Source organism: Maniola jurtina, chromosome 24 (genome assembly GCF_905333055.1).
Source record: "Maniola jurtina chromosome 24, ilManJurt1.1, whole genome shotgun sequence".
NCBI lineage: Eukaryota > Metazoa > Arthropoda > Insecta > Lepidoptera > Nymphalidae > Maniola > Maniola jurtina.
The window spans coordinates 4,567,677-4,589,830 of NC_060052.1; the positions used below are offsets into that span (position 1 = coordinate 4,567,677).

The window sequence follows — 22,154 nt, forward strand, 5'->3', positions numbered from 1 at the left end:
CTGGAGTATTTTGAAAAACTTTTTGTAGGAAACAATATTTAGATTGAAAAGTGGACTTTGAGTAAATATAAACATTTTGGAATTTAAGTCCATTTTCGTGCAATAATAAGTTTATCATAATATTTGTTTTCCCACAGTTGGAGGGTCCGCAAATTATGCATCGAATTATGTTTGGTAGAAGTTTACTATGTCGGCTAAAGCATAGTGGTGGTGTTTCAACATCTATATAATTTATTTTTAATGATTCAGCCTGTTTTATCAACTTCATATTACTGATTGATGATAATTTTAAAAATGCAACTTATTAAATAACTTCATATTATTGCTAGTTGATTTAAATTTTAAGGTATTGCTTGTAGGTATCACATTCGTGTTTCACTTCGCACTTGTCTAGCGCACTATTATTTGTCGATGATTATATTAAAATGTAGGTATACATTTTAATTTAAACCTTGTGATAATAGTATGAAATTGAAATTCGTAAGAACTTAATACTAAACAGGTTCTAACATGTCGCTAGAGATTGCATAATGCGGACGAATGTCATACAAGTATATACAATTGTTTTGAAAACTTGACTCCATAGATTTGTTACTAAACAATTTTCATTCCCAGATCTTCTCACGCAAGGAACTCACTCGCTTCTGGTTAGTGAAAAAAATTACTTATATAATATTTTGACTGTATTCTTTTCTATTTTAGAATTTGTTTATTGATATTTTTATAAATGTTGTTTTATTGTTATATTTATAAAATTTTGTATTTTGTTACAGCATCATGTCGGACTTTTATTTCACGGATGACGAAAGAAACACAAGTATGAATAATCCATTTTATGGAGCTCAAGACTTGGATGCTATTTTAGAAAGAGAAGAAGAGAATAGATTGAAAGCTTTACGTGAGCAAAAAAATAATGAAACACTTGAAAATAACACCAGTTTGAAAACCATAAAAAAGAAAAATAAATTGTCTTTAAAAAAGAAGCTTCCAAAAATAGATCATGTGATTTCACCAGCTCCAGATTCATCTTTTGTTATACGGAAAAATAAAGCAAAGGGAAGCCACATTATAAAAATTGAAATACTTGAAATTGATAGTAAAGAACAGGAGAACAGTGCAAAGACTAATTTGAGTGTACAGTACATAGTGAGTGATAATTATGACAATATGATGGATGCTACAGAAGATTTAATTAATAGGATTATACAAAAGCTAAGTGTGCCTGAATAGTTAAATTTAATATTATTTTATTGTTATTTTGCGATTGTAAAAATAAAAAGCATAAATGAGTTCTAATTAAAGTATAAAGTATATTTTATATTTTCATATCATGCAAGTAAGTTGTAGTCCGAATATTTTCCATTAAGTAGTAAGTTTTTATAATACGTTAATCTTATGTTAAGTACTAAGTTTATGAAGTAATGTAAATAATTGGTTGAATTAATAAAGGGAATATAAAATATGTTGTGATTTTATTTGAAATAAAACACTGTGGTAAACTTAATCAAATTTATTAAATGCTAAATTACCATTAAAACTAATATTAAAATTAGACACATAAAAATTTGTAAAATACATAGGTACTTAGCATAATATTTTTACTAAAGAATCGTGCTGTAATGCCCCCAAGGCAAAGTTTTAAAATCATTTTCCATTATTTGCCTTTTATTATCATCACTATTTAATACTAATTTATTAATTTTCTGAGTAAAAACCTGATGATTTTTTGATCGTATGACAAACATATCATCTCTTATATTTTCATTGCAAAATAAGGCTTTCTTATATTTCTCAAAGTTTAATTTTTTTGTCACAGGCTTCGTGATACCCTTTGCTTTACTGATAGTTTTTTTCTCAGAAAGTAAACAATATAATTTTGCGCGTAAACCAACAAATTTAGAAATGATTTCTCCTCCCATTTCGTCTTTAAAATATCCAGGTATTTTCATATTAGCTTTCGGCATATTAAAAATATTATCATCTTCAAAATTGCTAGTATCAAAATAATGAATGTTATCTTTCATATCTTCATAAAAATCATCAGTTTTTACAAGATATAGTAAACTATCAGTATCCGTATAACATAACTGAACATTATTTCCATAGATTCTTTTTATGACCGAATAATGAAAATGATACAAATGCGTTTTCGACAGTTCAAGAATCGTGAATCCAATATATATTGGTCGATCTAAGACAATTTTTGTTTTTTTCAATTGAATAGCTACTAAGTTTTCAGAAAAAATTGATAAACTGTGAAAATGTGGTGCACTAATATATTTTTCCGCTCCATTCAATTTATTAGTATTATTTGTAGTATCTCTCCAAACGTTTACTAGTTTTACGTCAACCTGCTTCCTTTTGTTTTCTATCGTTTTTCCAAAAATAGAATTATTCTGCTTTTTAAAAAAGTCTTTCTCAAAATCAGACTTGGCATTTTGTCTGAGACTTGTGTTTAAAAAAATATAAGGCTCTAAAAAGTTGTCCTGATAAAAAGATAGCACTCTGTATATTTTTAAAAGCAATAAACCATTCTTTAAGCATTCTTGCAAGTGCATATAATGAATAACAAAACGATGTTTATTATATAAATTTGCCACCAATTTTTTGCTTTGATTTTGAGCAGGAGAATATTTTTCCGCAGCAAATGGTAGGTCTGAATGAGCATCATGAATATTATCCGGATAACATAAATCTACCTCGAGAATATATCCACACTGACTTTTTTTAGAAATGTTCCTTACATCAAAATTTTTAATTTCATTTTCATTTAAAAATTTAAAGTCACGCATTGGCATTTTTTGCATCATAGCAAAACCGTAAAGGTTGACACAGTCTAAATAAATTAAGTACGTACTTGACTCATTTTTATTGTAGGATGGTAAATATTTATTGTTTGCTTCAGCATATCTCAATGAACACTGGGCTAAACCACCTCGAATACCTTTTTCTAACATCTGATACATATCCACATCAGAAATCAAATCAAGCTCAACTTTAGTATATAACAACATTGCGTCCCAACTTAAAGATGGAGATGATACATAATAGCAGGGGTCTAAATTATAATAGTCTAAACTCATATTTCTGAACTTTTCAAAAACGTCGCATAGTAATAAGACATCGCATTGTAAGTATAAATCTGTATACTCTCCTAAGTTTTTTATACCAAAAGTTTTCCATATTTTTAAAGCGTGTTCGTAATCCTCAATGGAAATATTTTCACCTGTGAGTTTATTAAAAAAAATCGAATGTTTTGGTAACTTTGTTTCATTATATTTCTCCCATGCATCCATATAATCATAACAATAGACACCCTTTTTACAGGCCAAATTTAATAAGTGTTCATCCTTAATAAATACACGCATATGCTGAAAATCATTCGGATGAAGACTCTTTGCCAGTTTATCCAAACCCGAACTCAAAAAATTAAATGAATCGATAAACTTCAGTTGAGCAGCATTTGTTTTATCAATAGGTAAAAATTTTGTGAATGATATATATTTTTCTTTAGATTTTGGTATCAAGCTCGTTTTTCCGGTAATTTCTGATAATTCTTTAATAAATAAGTGGCAATCATAACCACTCAAGTTATGAAAAATGATCGGTATAAACGTACATTTTTTTGCATTTATGTTACAAGTGTTGTGAGCAGGGCCTCGGTATTTACCTGTAAAATGGTCATGATCCTTTACTATTATATCATATTTTTTAAACATTGTTTTACAGATGCAGCAAATTTTTGCTTCATTATATGAAGTCAACTCTTCGGTAGTAAGAGGAAACATTGGATTATTTGTATTTAAAATACCGTGCAATCTTTTTACATCTCGCGTAATGCTTTCAACAAATTTTTTACCACAGTTTGGTCCGCGATAGCTTACAAAGTCATTAAGCTCAGGTTTAGAATGGCAACATATGTAATAAGCGAAACAAGATGGTTCATGTGTTTGTATATCTTCAGTATAAAGAGATTTATTTTCGTTTGAATATTTACAAAGCAAGCTCTCAAAATCGCCATATATCACGATAGGAATTCTTTGAGTTCTCTCATAGTTTGAAAAATGCAACTTACTACCATCTTCTGGAAGTACAGTTTGTCTTTTAGCACAATCGTGATTGTGTAGTTTTTGTTCATTTGCGAAATATAAAAAACATTCATCACATAAAAATATTTTAGACTTGTGTTTTGTTAATTGCCTTCGCACAAGTCGGCCAAAGTCTTTAATCAAACAGTAATGGGCTTTGTCATTTTTAGTAATATATAATAAATTAACATGGGTAAGGTTTCGAGCTAAAGTCACATACAAAGGACCTGTAACTGTATTATTGGCTTCTAACCCATAAACATTTACACTAATAGTTGGATTGTTCTTCTCAAAGGTTTTAATATCTTCAATTCCCGGAGGAAATGTCATATTTCTTATGTCAAAAAGCAATGAATAATGAGGATATGATGAAACTCTATTGGAATTAAGTTTTGTAGGATACATTTTAGCAGCAATGCACCATAAAAAGCAACAATCATCGAAATTATGAATATTTAGACATGATTTTGTATTTCTTATATGTGATGGTAATGCCAAATATGATCCACCTTTCAGAGGATTATATTTATTAATATTTATCTCCAAATGACTGATAGAATCAATTGTCCAACCAGATTCTGACTGTTCGAATTCTGCGCATTTGCAAGTTAACTTTTGAGCACATTGTAATAAAAAATTATCAATATCAGTACTTTGGACTATAATACCATATTTAGTACTGAAAGATTTAATAGACTTTTCAAAATTTTTTGGTAAAATATACGAAACAAATAACTCGAAATTTACTTTAATGGCAGTGTGTTTCTTTAGAGATATATTTATGATCTCGCGTGTGGTTTTAAATATTTGTGAAAAAAAACTCTCTGGAACTAAAGTTGTAGAGGTCGGATTTACTTTGTAACTGATTATTCTGTTTCTAAAAGCCGTTTTTATAATTTGCACATTCTCATATCTAGATTGAAATAAACTATTAGATTTATGAGTATTTGTTCTGTTATGTGACGATATAGATGTTTTAACATAAAGGTTACACTCTTTGCAGAAAAACATTTTCAATTTCATAGAATTGCTTATCTTGTTTATCTATTTAGTATCTAGTTTCTCAGTTCTGGTTTTAATATTCTGCGTATAAAAAATCGGTAAGGAAATACAGCTAAATAATAAATCAAGCTATTGGCTAATAAACAGTAAACAGTTATTAATAGAATGGAAGTAATGCGATGTTTCGATATCAACATTCAAACATGTCAAGTATCTAGTTTGTATGGTTCTAGTTTCTCAGTTCTAGATTTTAAATTTTGGATAGTTATGAGATGACTGTATTAAAATAAAGTAATCTAGTTATTTTCAGACAATGTGCAGACTTAGTAAGAGTATAAGGGCTGTAAGTATCACGTTATTAATATCCCAACTTCAAATCTTTCGATATGAACATTTAGACATTTTTATTTAATTTTATATGGTTCTAGTTTCATATGGTTCTAGTTTTTATGTTTCTAGTTTCATATGGTCTAGGCTTTGTATGGTCTAGGCTTTGTATGATCTAGGCTTTGTATGGTCTAGGCTTTGTATGGTTTAGGCTTTGTAATTTCTGTAAAAAAAACACGTTAATTTAATTTTATATGGTTCTAGTTTCATATGGTTCTAGTTTTTATATTTCTAGTTTCATATGGTCTAGGCTTTGTATGGTCTAGGTTTTGTATGGTCTAGGCTTTGTATGATCTAGGCTTTGTATGGTCTAGGCTTTGTATGGTTTAGGCTTTGTAATTTCTGTAAAAAAAACACGTTAAAAAATATTTACAGGTACAAACATAAAGATAGTAATTTAATTGTCATACTTATTATATACAATATGTTGCAGATGAAATATTTTTTGAATTTATTTATGAAAATAATTTCTAAGATTTACAAAATTTAATTTACAAAATTTATCTTAGAAATTATTTTCATTTGCAGGGTATAAAATGGGCTGAATATTTTTTAGTTCAGCCTTACTATCATCAATTAATTTGGTGAGGGACTTCCATACCACCGAATTTAAATCAGTTGCAAGTTTTAGTGTGCAGATGGCATGCTTCCAACGCTCATTGTTCGCGAGTTTCTCCACTTCTTCAGAGTTGTAGACGCGCAGCTCGAAGTAGTAGCTGCCTTTCTTCGATGGGTCTGATTGGGATGTATACCCCGACGCAACGCGCCGACTGAGAAAACTTCTCAATTTCGCAGCGCGCACTGGCTTGCTAGTAGATTCATCCTGAAATTGAAAAATATTCAATTTAGTATCATCTGCGATAATTTCAACTCTCTACCTATTATGGTTCATGAGATAAAGCCCGCTGACAGACAGACGTCCGGGCGGACAGCGGTAGCTTAGTAATAGGATCCCACTGGTACCCTTCGGATATGATCCCTAACAAAATAATAACTTTAACAAACTATATTCATAAATTTATATACAGACCAATTGCCTAACAACATTCTTATTGGGAAGTCTTTTAAAAGCTTTAATCCAATAAAATATAAATAAGACAACTCACCTCAGATTCGGTAATAAACCTCCTCCGCTTAACAGATGGACTCGTAGGTGTATTTGGAGACGTTTCGGGTTCAGATTCCGATCCGCTCGATTCGAACGGATTCTTCGGAGCAGAAGAAGTCACCTCCTTTTTCTTGATCGTCTTCTTCCGCTTCACCTCACGTTTCTTCTTAAGAGACTTCGATGTTGATGGGGGCTGCACCAAAGCGATGGGGTCTTCGTCTTCGTCAAATGGATTGATGAAAGATGAAGAGGCCCTGAAAAACAATTTAAGTAACTATCAACATGAAAACTCCAAATAAAAATTCAATAGGTACCTAGTTGCTTAATTCAAAAATAAACATATAAAATAAAAATACTTACATACTTTATTTCGACTGTTGTTGTCGTCGTATCCAAAACTCGGAAAGAAAGGAATGGTGACGCTTAGGATCGACCTATTTATACGCTCGAATTCTAAAACCTCTTTCATAATAAACGAAATGGATTGAAATAAATTAGATTTAAACATTTGCGCATGTAACTTTAAACACTAAATCATCACAACATAAAACTTATATTTGCGAAAGTAATCAGACTAGATTTATACATTCGTATGAACACTGTCTTACGTATAAATTATTGCCGCATCAGCTATAGGTGTTCGATTTTGAAGCATGGAAGACGCTGTTGTTTATAGTTACGCAGTGAATTGAGATCTAACCGTAAAAGGAATGGTATGCGTCGGACTCGCGATAGTTAAAATGTTAAAAGGTTATACATTTTACTACTTTCCATAGGTAGGTATAAAATTTGTGAAAGGTCTAATAATATTTGCTCCTATTTGATGCTTCAATCTTCTTCCTTGCGAATTTGATTTAAAACTTGAGTGGAAATCCTTTAATTTTCGACGTCAAAAAATATCCTGGATCCGTCTCCAAGATGTGAATTGTCTGTGTATCAAATTTCGGCAAGATTCAGCCGTTAGTCTTTAGTTTAGACAGACGCCTTTTTGCATCACTAATCATACTTATTATAAATGCTAAAGTGTGTCTGTTTGTTTGTTTATTGGTTCGTCCTTCAATCACGTCGCAACGGAGCAACGAATCGACATGATTTTTCGTGGGTATAGTAAAAGAACTGGAGAGATATAGACAACTTTTTATCTCGGAAAATCATAGAGTTCCCGCAGGATTTAAAAACCTAAATCCATGCAGATGAAGTCGTGGGGGCATCAGTGAATTTATTATATTAGTACGCATTGTACGTATTTTTTTCGTCCATTAATCTCTATTTATCAAAGTATTTATAACAATCGAAATATATTTAAATAGCGGGAAATGTGTCTAAATTCATCATTAAAGAATTAATTTTCGATAAATAATAATGTATGATAAGCTTGCACACCTTACTAGAAATCTGCTATAATATATTTTTACTAATAAATCTTTATCCAAAATTCATTGTTTGTAGATCAGAATGGAGTTAATATATCCTAAATATCCTCGCTATGCAACTCAAATCGCAAGATTGCGAAGTTTTGATACCTGGCCTCAAGATTTAAATCAAAAACCTCAAGAAATGGCTGATGCTGGTTTTTTTTATACAGGAGATAGTGATCGCGTGATTTGTTACTTTTGTGATGGCAGGCTCAAAGACTGGGGCATCGAAGATCATCCATGGTCGGAGCACGCACGCTGGTTTCCGTCCTGTCCCTATGTTTTACTTGTGAAGGGTGAAACATACCTACAAAGTGATAGCAAAGATGTTTGTGGTGCATCAAAAGTATCTGAACAATTTGTAAATAACAATATAATAAGTTCTTTTGCAGACAGAAACATATTATGTGTTGAAAATATTAAAGAAACACTTTGCTGCAAAATTTGTCTTGTAGAAGAAGTAGCTGCGTGTTATATACCATGTGGTCATGCTATAACGTGTACTAAATGTGCTTTATCGTTGGATAAAATGTTATGTCCGATATGTGGAAAAGCAATCGTTAATGTAATACGAATATATTTCTGATGAGCTATAAACATTTAAAGAGTCTACCTTTATCCAACCTATTATAAGTATGCGCAAGCCTCGAATCAATCGATCGAAATTCATACTAATGAATACAGCAATGCCGGATCAAGCAGAAACACGATCAATATACAAAAATAATTTGAGCGCAACAAATCAAATGGTTAACTATGCGAGAGCAAACTTTTAGACGTAAAATTATCATGCATATGGGCTCGTTCGCATTTCTTATGAATGCCGCAGTCTCGTCGAACTCATCGTATTATATCATCCACTGTGCGGTGCGGGCGTATGATATAGGATCCGCAATAACTAGTCATTGAGGATTTTGTCTCACTGTTGATAGTGATTAATTGTTGCTTGGATTTAGGAATACTCCATTTATTTAATGTGTTGTTGTGGACAGTAGCCTACATTGGGGATCCTGTATCAAAATTCATGGGGATTTTGTATCACGGTGAGCGTAGCGAACGAGCGTTAGCGAGAGTGATCCAAAATCCCCATGGATTTTGATACAGGATCCCCAATTCAACACTACTTCTATGCCTATGGTTTTCCAGATTTCCGTTAAAATATTCGATTTCAAAGTTACGCGGTCTTAAAAATTTACATACAAATCTTTGAGCCCCTGTAATTTTAAAACTACATATTTTTAGAAAAATCTAAAACACCACAGGCACAGATATTAGTTTCTAGAATATGTCTGCAAACTTTCATGGACTTTGGTTGCTTAATATTCAAATGAAATTGGGTATTGTACGGAGTACACTACGATTGTATAGAGTAAGTAACGGAGAGAGCCCTGTTAAACCCGTACTTTTGACATGACATTTGAGACAAATTTTTACGCATTATAATCGTATTGAAATTCTAATCAATATACGAAGCCTTCCATAATATAAAAAACTTAGTATGTTGAACTTCGTACAAATAACTCGTTCCCTTCATAAAGTTTCTTCAATCTATCTATCTATGTTTCAATATCGAACACATTATATTATTAAAGTACTGAGGCAACATAATTTATGAAGCCTTGTTATGTCTTAAACAACCTTTAGAAATTCTTTGAAAACCTAAACTGCCATATAGCATCATGTCAAGAAATCCCCTCATTTATTTCACCAAGTTCCTTCAGTCTTACTAGACTTCAATGCGGAACAAATCTTTTAAACAGCCTTTCTAAACTCTTACTAACCTAAACAACCATCAAACATTGCATCAAATCATCAAGACAATCATTCCCTTCAGAAAGTTCCTTCAGTCTTTCCAATTGGTTCGCACTAAAATTAGAATGTAATGCCACGATACACAGCAATCTACGATCGGAAAAGGACATATTTCCCGTAGTTTTTTCAACAAAATCGGTAAAAACTCCCCAATTTTGGGAATTTTCGTAATTCTCTCGACTTTTGTGGAGACCTACTCTAAAAATGTGGAATGATAAAGGGTTTATCGATCTTATAAACTGGTTTGAGCTGGCTGAAACGAGTAATGTTAAAAGGCAATATGGTAGTAGTTTGGAGGATATGCCGGATAACAAATGGCAGAGTGCCTCGAATATCCATCCGCTGAGTACTGGCAGCTGGTCTTGCGTGACTGACGTTTCGAATACCTTGAAAGAAAAAGTACAGAGTTAACGCACATCGTACATAGGGGACCTCGCGAGTGGGTCCCCGAAGGAGGATCCGCCTCGGGGGATGTCGCTGGCTGGGTCGCGGTTGATTGCTTCAGTGTTCCCGTGACCCAGTCACCACGCGACGCGCAAGGGCGCCGCTGGGGTTTAGTGGGTATTCCGGTCGCCTCTCGGCCGGTGAGTTCCACATACCCTCCCCCAGCTGGCTGGCTGGCTGGTTGGTTGGTCTACGGCTGGCTGACTGGCTTCCGGGGAGGGATGCGTAAATGCATTCCCCAGCGATAAAAAAAAACATCGTACAAAACATAAAAAACGCTTTTCTAACAATTATTGTCAGGCGTGAATTAAAAAGTTAACTTTAACCAATTAAATTAACGTTAATCGCAACAGACTTACGAATGCTTTGTATTGTGCTTCATGCGTCACGGCAGCTGCCGTGATTGGTCGAAGTAACAGACATGAAATTACAATCGAAGACGCGTGCGGTTGAGTATGATATATGCACCGTCCACCACTGTAGTTGTTAAGCTATAATAGAGCGTACAGTATGCTTCTATGTTTTATCTTTCATCATCATCATCAGCCTGTGGACGTCCACTGTTGGACATAGGCCTTCCCTATAGAGCGCCACCACACCCGGTCCTCAGCCTTCCTCATTCAGCCACTTCCCGCTAGCGCTTTATATCGTCGGTCCATCGTGCTGGAGGGCGTCCCAGACTACGCTTGCTTAAACGCGATCTCCACTCAAGGACTTTCCAGCTCCAACGGCCATCGCCTCTACGACAGGATTTATCCTTCGTTGACTTGAAATTAATCGCTTATTTACGTATACGACCTTGCTTAAAGATCCCAGTCAAAACAATTTTTTCCTAGCTTGAGGTAATTCGACAATTTATTTGACAAATTAACTAACAGCAAAAACAATGCCTTGCTTCCTTGAGGTAATTTGACCAATTAACTTACCTCAAAAACAATTTCAGCATTCAGCACCGAACAATCAATCCACCTGTCCCTTTCGCTCAATATCGCCATCCTTTTCCTCTCCGTCTCCTTACAACACTCCAAATACTCTATAACGACTCTACTCAACGTCGCTGCGGGGGGTAATGTCTCCCTCAAGAAGTATTTTAACGCTGATGCTATGATAATTTTGTTTTCCTTCTGTCTGCATTGACGTAGTATTTTGTATAGAAGAGTTATCCTTTCCATAGAGTTCATCAGAACATCTGGGTCCATGTTTGAAACGTCCGATTCTAGTTTTGGACTTATTAATCTGTTGTCGGCTGTAAAAAAAAAATTTGCGTCAATACAGATACACCAAAACTTGATTTTTTGGGTTCCGTACCTCATAAGGAAAAAGGAACCCTTTTTATAGGATCGCTTTGTTGTCCGTCTGTCCGTCGTGTCTGTCAAGAAAACCTATAGGGTTTTTCCCGTTGACCTAGAATCATGAAATTTGGCAGTTATAGCTAGCTGGTCTCATAGCATAACAAAAAGGATAAAATCCAAAAGCCGTGAATTTGTGCTTACATCATAAAAAAAAAATGGTTACATCACAAAAATAAAGTGTGTTCACGAAAAAATTAATTTATTAAATCACTAACTTGCAATGTTCTACGTATTAGTGCTAGGTTTATCTTGTACGAGGGTACGGTCATTGATTCATGATTACTAAAATGCGGACACACAAGAACGCTGGAAAAGGTGAGCCATACAAAATGAGTTAATTTTAGAGAGAGAGGCGTTTATTAAATTTTAGGCCCCAGCACTGTACGATGAAAATTGCACTTTATTGCATCTTTGTAAGAGTCGCCAATTGTTATTTTTAACTATCTTTTTACTTTTTTGTAATTAAAAATCTTTGCGGACTATTTGGAAGGTTCTATGAAATATTCTGTGGCTATAGCCTTTTGGGCCAGAACTGAGCCTATTCAGACATTTTGAATCTCTTTCTAAACTGACCTCACTATCTTTAGATTGGCAACCATTTAAGATGTTTCAAATAAATTTCCTTACCTGAAAACAGATGCACCATCAAAATCTGCACAGCATGATTCTCAGAATACTTCTTCATATTCTCTATATCCAGTAACTTCTCGATTATAATATTCTTCAGATCTTTTGGTAATACTTGTTGACGTAAAACCGACGTTATACCCTAAAATGTAAGATTTTAGAAAACCTCAGATTTACTTATCAAAATAATAATAATTTATTTGTTAGACTAGTTTAGAGCAGATAAACTACGAAACAACGACAATACAATATGTCATTAAACCAAAAATCAAGTAATAAACTTTTTAAGGGAAATAAAAATCAATCAAAATTACCTTCACAACTAAATCGGCACAATAATGCCTGGGGTTGGCCAGCACAAAATCTACGGCGATGTTCATCAGGTCTGGGTGTCCAAGTTCAACCAAAGTGAACAAAACCGCCCAATATAAACTTTGCTCGTGCAAGGAAAGTCTGAAAGAAAAAGTAAACTAACGTCTTCAGATTAACGAGTAATATGGTATAACTAGCTGACACCCACGACTTCGTGCGCGTAGATTTAAGTTTTTCAAAATTCCGCAGGAACTCTTTGATTTTCCGGGATAAAAAGTCTTTGTGTTAATCCAGGGTATAATCTATCTCCATTTAGAATTTCAGGCAAATCCGTTCAGTAGTTTTTACGTGAAAGAGTAACAAACATACACACATACGCACATTCATACACACAAACTTTCACCCGTGATGTGATAAAGTCGCATCGGCGAAATTAGTTTGCGCAGAAAAGCACAACCTAACGCCTACGAAAACCAAGTCCTTATTGGTCAAAGTTAAGATTTCAAATACAAGGACAAAAGAGACTCCTGTTGTAACGGAATGTACACCAATGAAATATAGACCTTATTGCTTGACGTTAAGATTCCAAACACAAGAACAATATTGACTCCTGATGTTTCGCTATAATTTGCATATACAAAACATGGCACGTAGGCAAAAACCAATAGCGGACGGACGCGCGCTATGATTGGCCGAGACATTTTCGCACCATCCAAAAATAAGATTTCTGCGCAGGTACATCGGTGTGGCTTATTAAAAATTCCATTCCATTTCATCAGCCTGTATGCGTCCACTGCTGGAAATAGGCCTTTCCAAGAGCGCACCACCAAACACGGCCCTCCACTTTCCTCATCCACCCGCTCCTCGCCACCTTCTTCAGGTCATCGGTCCAGCGGGCTGGAGGTCGCCCACACTGTGCTTACCGGTACGCGGTCTTAACTCCAGAACACGTCTGCCTCATCGGCGGTCAGTTCTTTGACAGACATGACCTGCGCATTGCCACTTATTAAAAAAAAAGATTCCGACGAATTGAGAACCTCCTCCTTTTTTGAAGCCGGTTAAAAATGTACTGAATCCAGTTATGATAAACTTACTTGAAGTTATAAGTCAAGTGTGACACAGTAGTTTGCCGTAACTGAGTTATGGCCTCGGGTTGCGTGACGCGTGCGTACTGCGCGAGTTGTAACAACCAGCCACGTAGTGCTGCTTGTCTGAGTGGAGGAAAACTCGATCCTAGGGACTTTAGTAGCTTTTCGTGGACTGTCGTTAGCTCCTGTAGGAAAAGATTTTGTTATAGCCAAGATTTTGACCACGGATTAAACAGAAATGGCAAGCTTATATATTTGACTTGGACGGCACCCGTATGTAACTGCTTGCCGTCATCACGTTAAAAATATATGAGTTTCCCCACTTTCCTCGTTCTTGATTATAATAGAAAATCAACATGTCTAAATCTAGTGCTATCCTTTTCCGCACGGAGTATTATGAAAGAGATAGAAATACGTTCAGACCTGTCATTTCAGGTTATTAGCCACTTTCCACTATTCTTATAATCATCGTTATTTTTATTTTTATTGAAACCCATAGCTGTTTTATTTAAAAGCCAATTAATTCCACATCCATATTATTTTCATATCCATGACATTCCATATCCATATTGTTTTCCATTCCATAGCAATCATATTACCACTACTTCTCACTTACCATAATAATTTCTAGACTTTTCCATCTCACCTGATGAGCGTGATGCAAAACAGGTAGACATGCGGCCAACGAATGTAAGGCTGATGCGGCCGCTAACGCCCATTGTGGTGGTGGTGACGAAGACAATAGGGCTGCAACGCGCGACCACTGCGTGTGAGTGGATAGTATAGCACCTACAGAGGTCGCTGCGGCGCATTTGATTAACGCTACTCGGCCTGCTATGCCGGTGGGTGACTGTAAATAAACATCCATTCATATAAAAAGGAATATCAGAAACGAGATCTGGAGTACTTGCTAAACGGGTAAGACAGGGACAGAATATTTAAAAACGCATAAGTGAAACAAGGACACCCGCTGACGCCCATTGTGGTGGTGGTGACGATGAAAATAGGGCTGCAACGCGCAACCACTGCGTGTGAGTGGATAGTATAGCACCTACAGAGGTCGCTGCGGCGCATTTGATTAACGCTACTCGGCCTGCTATGCCGGTGGGTGACTGTAAATAAACATCCATTCATATAGAAAGGAATATCAGAAACGAGATCTAGAGTACTAGTTGAACAGATGAGACAGGGACAGAATATTTAAAATTGCATAAGTGTAACAAGGACAGCCAGCAACGCCCATTGTGGTGGTGGTGACGACGACGACAATAGGGCTGCAACGCGCGACCACTGCGTACGAGTGGATAGTATAGTATAGCGGCACATTTGATTAACATATTAGTGGAGTAAACGAAGCATTTTCGTCGGAAGTCCTCAGAAACAGCTCCGATTTTGATGATTTTTTTTTTAAATTCTTGTTTTTTATACATTATTTAAAATCAGAAACGTTTTGAAGCGGGGAAATAATTTTTAGTATTTTTTTATCCATATGTGCGATATTTATACACAAAGTCCAGAAAAACGCTACTTTCTCTTTGAGAAGTTGTAGAGGAGGTCAAATGCTACAAATGACCTTTAAACACTTATGGGCAAAAACCGCCCGTTTTTGAGTTATTGATCGTTTTCAGAAAAATACGTATTTGTTTCTTTAAAAAAAAAAGTAAGGCATATTACCGACTTTTTATTTAATTTCTAAGTACTAGACATCTCAATTAATAATTGTGAATACTAAAATAAAAATAATCTTTGTAGGTTCCCCGGTTAGGGATCCAAGACTGTACCAGTTTCATAATTTCTATTGGGTTACTTTGCCAAAAATGCTATTTTTTTTTAAGTTACAGAAATTTTTGGCTTGCAAATTATTTACAAAGCTTCTACAGATTCTCAGCTATCTAATGATGTACAAAACTTTAAAATAAGTTGAAAATCAGCTAAAAAAATTATAAAACAATAGCACAAGGGAGAAATTTCTTAACGCTTAAATCTTAAATAAATCGTTCCTATCGATTAATTGAGCTATCCCGTGGCCAATTTTATGATCAGACTTAACCAGATCACATATTCACAGTAAACTGTTACCTCTTTCTAAGTAGACACTACCTCTAAACAAAGAAAAAACGATTTGTTTAAAATTTAAGCATTAAGAAATTTCTTCCCTGTGCTATTGTTTTATCGTTTTTTTAGCTAATATTCAACTTATTTTAATGTTTTGTACATCATTAGATAGCTGAGAATCTCTAGAAGCTTTGCAAATAATTTGCAAGCCAAAAATTTCTGTAACTTAAAAAAAAAATTGCATTTTTGGCAAAGTAACCCAATAAAAATTATGAAACTGGTACAGTCTTGGATCCCTAACCGGGGAACCTACAAAGATTATTTTTATTTTAGTATTCACAATTATTAATTGAGATGTCTAGTTCTTAGAAATTAAATAAAAAGTCGGAAATATGCCTCACTTTTTTTCTAATGAATTTTAAAAGAAACAAATACGTATTTTTCTGAAAACGATCAATAACTCAAAAACGGGCGGTTTTTGCCCATAAGTGTTTTGAGGTCATTTGTAGCATTTGACCTCCTCTACAACTTCTCAAAGAGAAGGTAGCGTTTTTCTGGACTTCGTGGATAAATATCGCACATATGGATAAAAAAATACTAAAAATTATTTCCCCGCTTCAAAACGTTTCTGATTTTAAATAATGTATAAAAAACAAGAATTTAAAAAAAAAATCATCAAAATCGGAGCTGTTTCTGAGGACTTCCTAAGATTGGCTATTTTACGGCTTTATTTACTCCACTATATGCTGATATAGCAAGAACGTAAGAAAAATAGAAATCTAAAAGAGTAATATCCAAATCGACACACACTGAACACTGCAGTTTGTTCGTTTTCTCTCTAGCGTTAAGGTTATGGTTATCTAGAAGAGATCGCTATTTAGCGATAGGACCACCTTTTTGTACCTATAAGTTTCCTTTTACAGTTTTTTTAGGATTAGGTATTTTTAGGTTACAAACCTGTCATTTGTGTTTTGTGGTGCAACAAAGTATATACATACGACATACATACATACTGTCTTTTTGGGTGGCCTCGATTCAAATCTTTTTCTCCTGTTGTAGTCTTTGACACACTAGCCAAACTGACACAACAAGGATAGAACGTTAAATAAATGCATAAGTAAAACAGTGACAGGTGATGGAGGAAAATATCTATACAATACCTTAGAATCTAACATGTCAGTAGTCACATCCATAAGCAACTGTAGACAGCTGTTCACGTCAATCTCTTGATTCTTTTTCTTGCGTTTAACTTCTTTACGAACTCTGTATGAAGCCTCATCCGATATATCTGTGAACAATCAAACAAAGCTTGTCTCTTTTAAAATCCAGATATATCATTGGCTAGGATTCAGAACGCGACTTTATTTTTAAGGTAATTTAATAAAACACCAGTTCGATGGAAACAAAAACTACTATATTTCCCTATCTCTTGTGATTTCCCAAAATCCTTTTTTTTTCTCTTTCGTCTGGCTTTACGAAGATTAGCCAATGTCAAGTTTGTAGTTATTTGTAACAAGTTAGTTAAACTATACAAGTATGGACCCCGTCTGTGCCAGCGCTCGCCGACACACGCACGGCACCCCCTTGGAGCGCTTTCCAGTCAGTTTTAACAAAAAAAAAAACACTCCAAAAAGGCAGAGCACGCCCGCCAGCTAACACCAACACGGACGAAGTCTCCCAAAATCCTGTTATAATGGTTCTCCTTTTTTAATTTACTTTTTACTCTGTAAGTCCAACTTGAAATTAGTCAGGGAAGATTTTATAGGATCTCTTACATCCTTTAACAATCATCAACAGTTAGTTCCGGTCAAGGCAGTACGTCAAACAAGTCAATATTAGGTAATCTAAGGAGCAGCAAAAAAGCATTGGTGTTTCTTATGATACTGCAAATTTTCAAGGGCGGGCATAATCACTACGCGTGCCTATTCGTTTTCTCGCTATTCATATTTTTAAAAACCCAGACGTATTGATTGATGTACCACAATATACATAGTTATCAGTTATGTTACGGCTATAGTTTCAGAAGATCTCTTATTGAAAAGAACGTACATTTTACTCATCAAATTCAGTCACAACTTACCTGCAGCATACTTCAAGAACTCCGTACTAAATTGTCCATAGTGGAATCCTCGATGCCCCTCGTTTATTAGCGGTATTCGTTCTAGGTTAATATCTTCGAAGAGACTGTACGCTGATGTGCCAATAAGAATGTTGCGAAGACGTTGCATGCTGAGAATGAAAACAAAAATATTTTTGAAATTTTTGGCGTCAGGAAAGAAGAAATGCATGTATCTTAACACTTTCCACTGGGGATGATTTTTAAAATGGTAACGACGAAACGCACTATCTAACGAACGTTATCATTGTTACGATAGTGAAGTTACAAATAAATATAGAGCAGAACCAACTTACACTAAAACCAAAAAATATGAAATTTCAAGCGCCAAATTTACCATCATAGGAAAAACTTTCACATAGTTGAATAGTACATATTTAAAAAAAAAAAGTTTTTCATAATATTGAGATTTAATATATCATATTTACAAAAACCAGTTTATTTATTTTGTAGTGACCAATCTCCTGCACCTAGTTTTAGTGAAAAAAATTACAGACTCAACTTTGAAGCCCTATATCTGTCCTTCGAAATCAGGGCCCTTAAGCTAGACCTGGGCAGTAAGCTATGCCATATCTATGTACCTATATATTTTCAGGAAGGACAAGGTTTGTATGAAAGATTTTTTAGAATATCGTAGATGTGGACGTAGTCGCAGGCAACAGCTGGTTTTTTATAAAACTTATCCTAAATACCGACGGCCATTCTATAAGGTTTACTCCATAAACAAAAATGTATAACATACCCTTCAGTCAAAGGTTGATATTTCCTCGGTACATGCAGCATCCTCCCTCGTATGGAAGGCGCTACACTGAGCAACAGCTGGGTGATCCCATTCACCGCCCAATGAGTGCCGTTCCCTTGCAAAGCTCCCAATATCCCCACCCAGATCTCTTCGAATTGCTTCTTTGACGACCATCCTATAAGATTTACTCTATAAACAAAAAAATGTATATAAACAATCAGAGAAAAATGAATGCATTATGAATCTACATGATTGCCATATTTTTGCTTCCTCAGGTCTTAACACCGAATTTGTAAGTAAATTAACCGCGTATTTCACCCAATAGAAAAAGAGTGCCATTTGATTGAAATCATAACGTCGCTAACAAAATTCAGCTATAGAAAATATAAATAGAAGTGCATTTGAATCTATCCTCTTAATTCAGAATACCGTTTCTACCGAGAAGAATCTGCAAGAAACTCCAGTGATAAGTGATCACTCAATATGCATTACTAAGATAATGGTTACTAAAAAGTCTATTACGAAAACAAATTACAACAATTTAATAATATAATTTTTGCAATACAAAACTATTGGACAATTTATTTACGATCCTTGATACTTGCTATTAATTTTCTGGCATCTTAAGTTTGTAAGAAATCTGACCATATATTTCATCATTCTCAGGATACCTAAAAAAGTAGGTATGTAAAATCATACCTAAATAGGAATGCTTCCAAAACGTCCATGTCCTGCAAGGGTTGGAGAGGCAAATCGATTTTCTCCAATTGATCCTTCTTGACTCTCACTTCTACGCACGACCACGCTATTGAGGGTATTAGAGCAACGTTTGACACTAATTCCAACCTGCAAAACAACATAACTTAAAATCCATTGAAAAAATCCATCTACATTCTACACATTTTTATTTTGATATTTTTATTATATACTAGATGATGCCCGCGACTTCGTCCGCGTGGATTTAGGTTTATTTAAAAATCCCCTGGGAACTCTTTGCTTTTCCGGTATAAAAAGTTGCCGAAGTTAATTTCCGGGGATAAAAAAATTTCACTAAAATCGGTTCAGCGGTTGAGCCGTGAAAACGTAGAAAACAGACATACAGACAGACACACTTTCGCATTTATAAATATTAGTATGGATAGATAATTCTATAAGTAAATGGATCCGAGACATGGTGGCTAACAGCTATAAGTCTCATAAGAAAGTTCAGTCATTCAGCGGGATAGATGTCCACAGCTGGACATTGGGACTCTTGTAGGGACTTCCATAGGCTACAGTCTCGCGCTGCCTAAATCCAGCGGCTCCATGCAACTCGTTTGATGTCGTCTGTTCGTGATGGAGTGCCAGCGCTGCGCTTTGCGGGGCGGGGTCGCATTCTAGCAGCCTATTCTAGAGACCCCAACGTCTATTAATTTTTTGAACTATGTACGTTGAGATCTATAGACTGAGCTCAGACTTAATAGCTCGTTCACATAGTCTGCGTAAGCGTTGCGTAAGTGTAGACGTAGCGCGTATTATCGCGTTATAATCTATCGAACTGTATGAAACTTGCGTAAATCGTGGACGTATGCGTAACCGGGTGTTAGGGGTTTACGCGCGTCACTACGCACGTGTCACTTGGTGTGAATCGGCCTTAAAATGGAGATAAAACGAGACAGATTTGTGTAGAGATACAAAGATACAAGGCTGTCTCGCTTTGACTCTCTCTTAAGTTTGAGCAAAATTAAGTGATTTAGATAGATTTTAGCTTTAAAGTTCAAAATACTATCATAATAACTTACCTAGCTAAACTGATAAGAAGACTTTCAATAGATTTCCTATGTCGTTTACCGAGGATATTCCTATTCTCTGTCGTATAGAAGTTCTCCTCCCAATATTCAACTAGTGTCGCCAGTTTATTGCCCGTTATTATTATATCCGGAAGTGGACCAGAATCTTGGACTTTCAAGTGAGATTTTAGTATCAAGGGTTTTGTATCCTAAAAACAGTAAGCAAAATAATCATTTTCATTTTTCTCCTAACAACATAAACATAACTCTTTAGCTGAATTGAAAACAAACTGCTGAAGCATGTTACAAATGAGGTAAAAGTCTTGATAAAAGATAGAGATAGCTTGGCATCGTGAACATGGATAGACTAGCTATTTTTTGTCGCCTGCATATAAGTTAGTCCCATTGGTAACAAGGTAATCTTTGTGGATGTAGTCGTGGAAGTATTTTTTTTATAAAACGACGATTAACGAGCAGGCAGTCACCTGATGTAAAGTGATTACCGCCGCCCATGAACATTTGCAGCACCAGAGGTACCGCCGATGCGTTGGGGGCCTTTCAGGAATTTGTTGGTCCGCCCCTTGAATAACCCCATGTTGTAATAAAGTAGCTAGTCTATGATAAAAAATGAAAGCATATTACCTTCACCAGATACTTTACAATCGCGTACAGACAGCTAATAGCCGACTGTGTTCTATTAAAGTTACTCTCAACATTCAATTCCGACCAGATTTCATTGAAACTCAACGCCTTCGCAACATTATCTATGGTGACCACCATTATGTGATCCACGCATACATTATCTGTGGACGCATTTGTCACTCGAAAAGAAACGTCAGCATGTACGGGAGTTTCAACAATTTTCTTATTTTTGATCAAAAACGACAAGTATTGCAAGGACACTACAGAAAATACAGCAATGTTTCGTGCTAATGTGTTCGGAATTATATTTTCCACACATTTATCTACCAAATCACAGTCAGTTTCGTCTATAACCGTCAAAACTTTGTCAACAGCATCTAGAAAACCGGTCAAAATCGTTTGAATGGTTACAAATTCTTGGTAGAACAATTTATCTTGGAAAACTTGGTGGCATCTTCTGGTGTATCTATCAATAGTTTGTTCCACGTTCAAGCTAAAATTTTCCGATTGACTTAACGGTCTATTCTGTTTGGGAAATAATCTTAGGACATCTGCCAGAGACTTGTCTAAAGTTGCAACGGCAGCTAGATACAACTTTGGTAATTCTGGTACCATGATGTCGGAATCTTCATCCGAAATTTTTAGGTTTCCGAACTTTTCTCTGACGTCATTTTCCATTATTGGAATGAAAAACTGTGATTTCGATTCTTTATTGTCACTCTTTTTGAAAACGTATAATGAATTCACTACGTTCAGCTTATTGCTATCAAAAGATGACGTCATCTCGTCTTGGGCTTTTGCCATCTCTCTCTGTTCTCTTATCGCCTCTATTTCTGTCTCCCTTAGTTCGTATACAGATACAATATTGAACAGATCTCTCGTGAAGCTTTCGCATGCGACTCTAAAGCAAGCGCTTAAGATTTTTCTGTAGAACTCCGAGCAATTCATTATAGTTGTAAGATCCTCAAAAGATACGCTTGATAGTAAATGAGCGAGATCGGTATGTTTTGATACTTTTGGCATAGTACAATCTGCTTGACAGCATCTGTCGATAAGAATATACTTTACAATTTAACTTAACTATCATAACATTTAGGCAACTTTTCCTTCAGGGATGTATGAGGGTGCAAAGCAAAGAATATGAGTGAAAACCACCAATAAGATCTCTGCATTTTAATAGATCAATACAAATCAA

The 22,154-nt window shown here is 35.1% G+C and overlaps 1 protein-coding gene across 4 annotated transcripts in view; it reads right to left on the reverse strand.

Moving 5' to 3' along the window:
* Window positions 1-667: 667 nt before the first annotated feature.
* The window catches only part of LOC123877670 (huntingtin), a 46,421-nt gene continuing 24,934 nt past the window's right edge, over window positions 668-22,154 (reverse strand). The window contains exons 32-43 of one of the 4 annotated variants that reach the window (XM_045924517.1): window positions 20,960-22,004; window positions 20,330-20,526; window positions 19,248-19,394; window positions 18,549-18,737; window positions 17,771-17,919; window positions 16,851-16,978; window positions 14,282-14,485; window positions 13,642-13,820; window positions 12,550-12,688; window positions 12,236-12,377; window positions 11,183-11,502; window positions 9,313-10,198 (exon numbers count right to left, since the gene is read on the reverse strand). In XM_045924517.1, coding sequence (XP_045780473.1) covers window positions 9,782-10,198; window positions 11,183-11,502; window positions 12,236-12,377; window positions 12,550-12,688; window positions 13,642-13,820; window positions 14,282-14,485; window positions 16,851-16,978; window positions 17,771-17,919; window positions 18,549-18,737; window positions 19,248-19,394; window positions 20,330-20,526; window positions 20,960-22,004 — 3,256 coding nt within the window. In that variant the 3' untranslated portion in view covers window positions 9,313-9,781. Of the gene's footprint in view, window positions 682-2,689; window positions 2,700-9,312; window positions 10,199-11,182; window positions 11,503-12,235; window positions 12,378-12,549; window positions 12,689-13,641; window positions 13,821-14,281; window positions 14,748-16,850; window positions 16,979-17,770; window positions 17,920-18,544; window positions 18,738-19,247; window positions 19,395-20,329; window positions 20,527-20,959; window positions 22,005-22,154 lie in introns of those variants that run through there. The other 3 variants (XM_045924514.1, XM_045924516.1, XM_045924515.1) reach the window with 3 other exon arrangements.